The sequence below is a fragment of the Blennius ocellaris genome (assembly GCF_963422515.1).
Source record: "Blennius ocellaris genome assembly, chromosome: 17".
Classification (NCBI taxonomy): domain Eukaryota; kingdom Metazoa; phylum Chordata; class Actinopteri; order Blenniiformes; family Blenniidae; genus Blennius; species Blennius ocellaris.
This window is the reverse complement of record NC_137666.1, coordinates 619552-627051: the sequence shown is the minus strand read 5'-3', so window position 1 is coordinate 627051 and position 7500 is coordinate 619552. Positions and strand designations below refer to the sequence as shown.

The 7500-nt window shown below is 48.7% G+C and overlaps 1 protein-coding gene across 1 annotated transcript in view; it reads right to left on the bottom strand.

Moving 5' to 3' along the window:
• scfd1 (sec1 family domain containing 1) overlaps positions 1-7500 on the bottom strand; it is a 14026-nt gene that overhangs the window by 1085 nt on the left and 5441 nt on the right. The window contains exons 13-20 of the mRNA XM_080512832.1: positions 7163-7236; positions 7000-7081; positions 6686-6782; positions 6507-6577; positions 2808-2887; positions 2378-2440; positions 1990-2065; positions 1210-1263 (exon numbers count right to left, since the gene is read on the bottom strand). Coding sequence (XP_080368958.1) covers positions 1210-1263; positions 1990-2065; positions 2378-2440; positions 2808-2887; positions 6507-6577; positions 6686-6782; positions 7000-7081; positions 7163-7236 — 597 coding nt within the window. The remainder of the gene's footprint in view (positions 1-1209; positions 1264-1989; positions 2066-2377; positions 2441-2807; positions 2888-6506; positions 6578-6685; positions 6783-6999; positions 7082-7162; positions 7237-7500) is intronic.

Here is a 7500-nt window from a genome sequence, read left to right as displayed (position 1 = left end):
TCTGGATATTTGCCAAGAAAAAAAAAAAAGTACTTTTACTGAATTTTTCCCATCATATACTGGATTTTCATTTTTACAGTTTTAATTTCACAACCTACTAGAAGTTTCCAGAAACCAAGAAAATCACAATTATTTCTGAAGAGTTAACGTGACAAAGTGAGAAAAATATGTTTTTAACAACCTTCAGGAGTTAAACTATGTAAATGTGCGGCAGCGAACTAACTAGTAACCAACTAGTTTACCAATTGATCCCTCCTTAAATACTTATAGCAGCTGACACTGACAGGATTTCTTCCTCAGCGGCCATTTCTTTGCAGACGACACGCGTCTCTAAAGCTCTAAAAGAAAAAGATAAAAACTCCAAACTTGTTGAAGTGCTTGTTGAGTATGTTGACTTTACTGTTGTTAAATATGAAGCAAATCCAACGAGTGTATCAAGATCGGTTGAAGCGCGTTTCCATGATGAGCAGCAACAAACAGCTCGGTGTCGTCGGCGTACGACTTCACATTCACAGGTTGAACTCGTCTAACGTTTCACAGCAGGAAGTCGTCGGGGGAAGAATGTAAAACCAAACACCTTCACCTGCGCTCAATACGGAACAAAAATGAAAATAAACATTTATTCTGAGGCTGCGAGGCGAGACAAATTACTGAAAACCGATGATTTGATCTGAAAGTCCTGGAACATTTCATCAATGACAGAAGTGTGTGTGTGTGTGTGTGTGTGTGTTGCCGAGGACAATCTGATAGACGGAGAATGTGCTCCTCATCCTCTTTCATCTGCACTGAACCCCCCCGTCCCTCCAGACTCGCAACAACCGGAGCTTTGTTGGGCAACTGTAACTCCAGACGCTGAGAAACCTGTGTGTGTGTGTGTGTGTGTGTGTGTGTGTGTGTGTGTGTGTAGCAGTGTAAATCTGAAGGAGAAAGAGGAGGAAGCCAGACTGAGCTGCACGTTACTTAACTTTGAGGGCTCAAACCAGTGTGTGTGTGTGTGTGTGTGTGTGTGTGTGTGTGTGTGTGTGTGTGTGTGTGTCAAGTCGAATTTAACAAAAACAAACTCCACATTCATTGTGACTCGACGAGTCCACGTGTGGTCACATGTGAGAAACATAATCCACGCACACGCACACACACACACACACACACACACACACACACACACACACACACACACACACACACACACACACAGAAGGAGGGACTCACAGGATGAGACTTCATCTCCATCAGATTATCGAGGATCCGAGTGACGGGGAGATTCTGGAGGAAGAGAAACAAACCGGCCGGTTCACCACCTCTGGTTTCACTTTCACACACTTCCCTCCCTCCTTCCTTCCCTCCTTCCTTCCCGGGGGCTTTTGACCCTGAGCGGGTTAGCATTAGCGTTAGCGTTAGCTCAGACCGAGACGTTCTGCTCCAGGTGGAGGTCAGAGGGCCAGGAGGAGGAGGAGGAGGAGAACCCAGTAGGAGTCGGGGTCAGACGGCGGCCCCTCAGCTGTGTTTATTCTGGACCCTCCTCCCGGAGATCGTCCCCGGTGGAGGTGGAGACAGGGACGTGGAAAGACGCCACTCAGAACAGCGAGAGTTGGACGGCGGCGGCGGCGGCGGCGGGATGGAGAAAACAGTCGTCGACGGTTATAAACGAGCGTCCGTTCCTGAACGGCCTTCGTCCATTCATCAACCCGTCCTCCTCCGCCAGCCGGCTTCCTCACGGAAACATACACACAGATCACCATGGTAACCAGACGGAGCAGCTGATTGGCCGGCAGCGTGAGAGCGTGAGGTTCCTCAGGTTTACAGTTTGAAGCCATTGGTGGTTCTGATGAAGGTGACTGGTTCAAATCCCAGGGTGCATGTTCTCCCTGAGTGGGCGGAGCTTGTCCGCCACTGTTTGGCGCTACAGCGACATTAAAGCGCCGAAATAACACGTCGTAACGGCGTCTCGGCGAAACGAAGGGGGCAAAAACAAAAGTTTGTTGAACTCACGTGTTGTTTGAGCACCAGGTTCTTCACACCTTCCATCACAAACTGAGAGCCGGTGTTCATCACTCTGGAGAAGAGCCTGAGGAGGAGGAGGAGGAGGAGGAGGAGGAGGAGGAGGAGGAGGAGGAGCAGGTTAGGCCGGTGGTTATGAGAAACCTTTCCATAATAACAAAACGCTTCACGTAAAGAAGAACTAATCCCCACATCTGGAGCGACAGACGTGAGCTTGTGTGTGAAATATGCGACAGACTGAATCAGCGACCGCGTCGCCGTGGCGACGGCCAGACGGGCAGCGGGTTCCTCCGCCTCTTTAAAGTCACACCTTCAAGTCTATTTTTATTGAATTTCAAAAAAAAAAAAAACAATAAAGAGAAGAACTTTCAGAACTCACCCCATGGGTTTGACCCCGCTGTTCCCGTAGTTCGCCGGCGTGGCGGCCATCTTGGTAAAGGCCCTGATCAAAGAAACAGAAAAACCCTTGATTGGACACGGAAACGTCACTTCTCCTTTTTGAAATTAACACTTAAAAGGATTTGCTGCGTCGCAATTTGAGACTCTATGAAACGTACGACAACTTTGACGTTAAACTCGCCGGATTTGACCCTTTTGGCATTTTTTAAATTTCCTTGAAATGTGAAAAGACTGATTTTTAGCCTTCGTCACACTTTAAAACTTTGTTTGAAATAGTTTCACGGTGGAGTACAGCAACATTTCTAACTTTTTGTTTATTCGATTACCCTCAAAGAAAAGGACAAGTTGTATTTGGCGCCGTCAGAACCGTCCCTATGAGGCGCCGGGCGGCTGCTTAAGAGTTCACTCACTTCCACTGCTTGATGTAGTTGAGAGGTGAAAGGTCACAGCCCACGTCGGTCAGCGCCTTCCTGTACTGCTCCAGGTCGGCCTGCGACACAGAGACGGCGGCGAGATTCAGCCGTGGACGGAGCACGTGGGCTTCTACCAAACCTGAAGCTCCACCTGCAATTCAACTCCTCCACCCCCCCCCACCCCCCCCCTCCACCCCCCCTCCACCCCTCCTCCACCCCCCCTGCTGGTTAACCTCATTAGTCTCAAAATATCGGTTTGTGGGAGGTGACGTATTCTGGACCATCTCTGCTGTTTCCTCTGACTGGCGTCTCAGCAGGAGGCCGTTACACAACCGGAGAGCCACGTGAGAGTGTGTGTGTGTGTGTGTGTGTGTGTGTGTGTGTGTGTGTGTGTGTGTGTGTGTTTTCATGGAAATGAAATCTCAGCTCCAGAGTCGGGGGACCAGGGAGGCAGGAAAGAGACAGACCAGCAACGACACGTGGCTAAACTGGTGCTAATCACCCAGACGGGGGGGTTGGAGGGGGGGGGGTTCATACTTTACTGGACCAGAGGAAGTCCCTCTCTCTCCCTCTCTCCCCCTCTCTCTCTCTCCCCCTTCAACCTGCCGGCGAAGCTTCGCCCGACCACTTCCTGTCCCTCCCGGTCTGATGGGTCGCTGGGCGCCACCTCGGTCTGGTGAGGTCACGACCTGAACGCCACGACCGTTTGAACAGCGACTCTAATGGAAGCAGGACATTTCTAAACGGCGCCGGCCTGTTGTGAATTTGGTAGAAGCGGTTCAGGCGAGGTCACGTTAGTTAAATAAATCCACCTGGAAACTGGCAGGTTGCAGATGTGTGACGAGTTCACAGCTGGTCGGGGACGAACCGGTTTGAAGCTACTTTTCTGAGATTTCTCTACAGCCTCAACGATCTTTTTATATATATATATATATATATATATATATATATAAACAAAAACAAAAAATAAAAAGAAGAGTCCAAGTTGAGTTGAGGTTGACGAAAGACGGGTTCGTCTCCGTGGAGAGTCAAACCCGATCCAGCTGTTCGCTCACACCGGGTCTTTGTTTGTTTCCTGACGGAGACTTTGGCTCGCCGCCGCCGCCGCCGCTCCGGATGAAAGCAGAACTACGGCGGCGGGTCCAGGACGCCGCTATCGATCACGCCGCGGCGGTTTCTTCTCCGGGAGACGAGGACGCCAGATGACTTCAGACCATCTGCCGAAGCGCTTTGGCCTCGTCTCCCGGAGACACGCTGGGAGCAGCGGTGGAAAAGACGGTTTTTTCGAAACCGTTGGGTTTCAGGACTTGGTTGGAAAAAGTCAAACGGGAAAGAAAAATGGGTTTTGGTGGGAAAAGCGTCCATGTTGTTTGGAAAGTTTCTGGTAAATCTTCTTCACCAAATTCTAGAATTCTATGGTTCTGGAAGCCGCCGTCACGGTTGAGGGTCGATTTACTGCGGCGTGTGCAGAAGAAGTGTTCATTACAGCCGTGGCGCTCCAGGTAAGGCGTGTTGTCCGCCGTTTCCATGGCGATTCAGTCGCTTTCAAAAAGCTCTACGAGGGAATGAAGGTGGAAACTGGCGACGGCTGAAGTCTGGAACGAAGCAGCTTTTCTTTAGGGTTATTGCTTTTTTTCTTGTTCGTGACAAAGAATAAAAAAAAAAAAAGAAACAAAAAGAAAGAAAAAACAAGAAAGCAGAAAAAAGAAACAAAAAAGAGAGAAATAAGGTAATTTTTTGTCAAGAACAAGAAAAATTATAAATAAAAGAAGAAAATAAGAGAAAAAGAAAAGAAAAAATTAGAAAAATGAGAAAGAAAAAAGAAAAGAAAAAACAGTTATTGTTTTTGTGCACGGTCCCTTAAAACAAAACAAACGTTGCTTTTTCCTTGGTGTTGACAAAAAAACAAAAAAAAGAAACAAAAAAAAGAGAAAACAAAGAAAAAAAATGTTTTTTTCTTGACAGAAAAAAGGAAAATAAAAAGGAAAAAAGAAACAAAAAAGAGAGAAAAAAGGGTAATTTTTGTCAAGAACAAGAACAAAATAAATAAAAGAAGAAAAGAAAAGAAGAAAAAAAACATTGTTTTTGTGCACGATCCCTTAAAAAAACAAAATAAAAACCTTGGGAGTCATTTTCAAAAAGTTGCATTTCCCCCGTTTCCACGGCGATTCAGTCACACAGCTTTCAAAAAGCTCTACCTTGGGAGCCGTTTTCAAAAAGTTGACTCCCGAGCATCGTCATGGAAACGGATCCACAAAACGCAAGGGAAGTTTTACGTTCCTGCTTGAAAACGTCGCGTAAAAAAAGCTTCTTCTACTAAACCGACACTGTGAATGAAACGTAGATAAAAGAAATATAGAACCTGAAGTTGAACTTCAAAAGACTCAGATTAGAACAAACAAAGCCGGTTGTGTCAACAAACAAACAAACCTGAAACTGTCATGAAACTATAATGAAACTATAATGAAGAAGCCTGAACGTCACGTTTTCCGTCACGTTGTGATGAAGTGAAAAGCTGAAAACTGCCTTTTTCCCAGAAAGTGACTTTCTTCAGGGGATTTGTTTGGGGTTTTTTGTTTCTTTCTTTTTTAAATGGAACCAAACTCACATCCCACAAATGCGTGTTCCTGATCAACGGGGCCTCGTTTGAGAACGGTAATAAACAGGATTTCGAGGAATAACTCACTTATTACCGAGAAGCTCTGTTACAACAAAGCCGGAGGAAAAGCCAGAGCAGAGTAATCAGAGTAATTGGAGTAATTAGAGTAAACCACAAATCTGGTGGATTATCCAGCGACCACGTCGGGTCTCGACGGGACGCCTTTCTTCTTCTTTTTGGTTTGACTGGCGTGTTTTCTGCCTCCCAGTGGGATTAATGTTAAATATCTGAAAACAGAAGTGCAGTGAGCGCTCACACACACACACACACACACACACACACACACACACGCACACACACACACACACACACACGGAGCAGAGTGAAGTCTTTGTTCGCCGCCGTGGTTTTCATTTCCTCCGCAGAGCGTCGACTTTGTCTACAAACCGCAGGAGGACGAAGACACCGAGTCCCCCCCCCCCCTCCCCCCCCTCGCCCCCCTCGGAGTCGCCCGGATTCCTCCGACTTTCAACCATCGCGCCAAAACCGCCGAGCGCCGCCCGTCACCGAGTCGCAGCCCGGGCGGCGCTCCGGCCTTCAGGTTCGTTTCGGGGACACGAGTGGCGGCGGCGCCGGTCAACATCAACTTCAATAACGCAGACTGACGTCATGGCGGCGGTTTGGAAATTAAATAAAATGAAATGAGATGAGATGAGATGAAATGCTGGTCACAACAGACAAAACACCTCTGTTCGGTGGGGGGGGGGGGGGGGGGGTAAAAAACCCTTCAGAGTGGTGCTGTGATTAAAACCGCCTGCGTCATTTCTAAATCTGTTTTAACGAGGAAAGAAAGAATGAAAGAAAGATGGAAAGAAAAATCAATCCAATCCAGAAAACATTAAATTAAACCAGTGGAAACTTCTGGAGCCGTGAAGTTTCTGGAAACTGATCCTGTTGTGTTGACGGTGTGTTGGTGTGTTGATGGTGTGTTGGTGTGTTGATGGTGTGTTGATGGTGTGTTGATGGTGTGTTGATGGTGTGTTGATGGTGTATAGACGTTGTGTAGATTGTGTATAAACGTTGTGTAGACGTTGTACCTCAGAAGGAACCTGCTGCGTCGTGATGTAGAAGATCAGGAAAAGTCTCATCTTGTCTTCTGGAGTCCCGGCTGAGAGACAAAGGTAGAACCTCTTTAACTCACTGTGTGTGTGTGTGTGTGTGTGTGTGTGTGTGTGTGTGTGTGTGTGTGTGTGTGTGTGTGTGTGTGTTCAGTTACCGTCTGGGTCACTGATGATGTCCAGCAGTGATTTGTCTAAAGTAGATTTGCTCATCAGTTTTTCTTCATATTCAAAATAAACGTCCAGTTTCCGACTCTGAGGAGAAAAAAACAAAACGGTTCAGGTTTGAGGTTTGAGCCCCGGGCGCCGTGAGCCCCGGGCGCCGTGAGCCTGAGGCGCCGTGAGCCCCGGGCGCCGTGAGCCCCGGGCGCCGTGAGCCCCGGGCGCCGTGAGCCTGAGGCGTCGTGAGCCCCGGGCGCCGTGAGCCCCGGGCGCCTTGAGCCCCGGGCGCCGTGAGCCCCGGGCGCCGTACCTTGATGTGGTCCAGCACGGCGGTGGCGACGTTGGTGTGCAGGTCGATGAGCCGCTTCTTCTCCAGGAGCTCGGGGAGCGAGCTGAGGACAAACAACAACAAGTTACACTAGCAGAGGTCAAGAGGTCAAGAGGTCGCCGCTTCCTGCAGAGACGTCCAGTACCTGACGGCGGAGGTCAGCTTGGCCGTGTTGTCTGACAACATGCTGATGGCGCCTTCGTCCTCTCCCTCCAAACCCTGAGGACATGGTGGGGACATGGGGGAGACATGGTGGGGACATGATGGAGACATAGTGGAGACATGATGGAGACATAGTGGAGACATGATGGAGACATGGTGGGGACATTATGGAGACATAGTGGAGACACGGTGGGGACACGGTGGGGACACGGTGGAGACACGGGGGAGACATGGGGGAGACATGATGGAGACATAGTGGAGACACGGTGGGGACATGGGGGAGACATGATGGAGACATGGTGGAGACACGGGGGAGACATG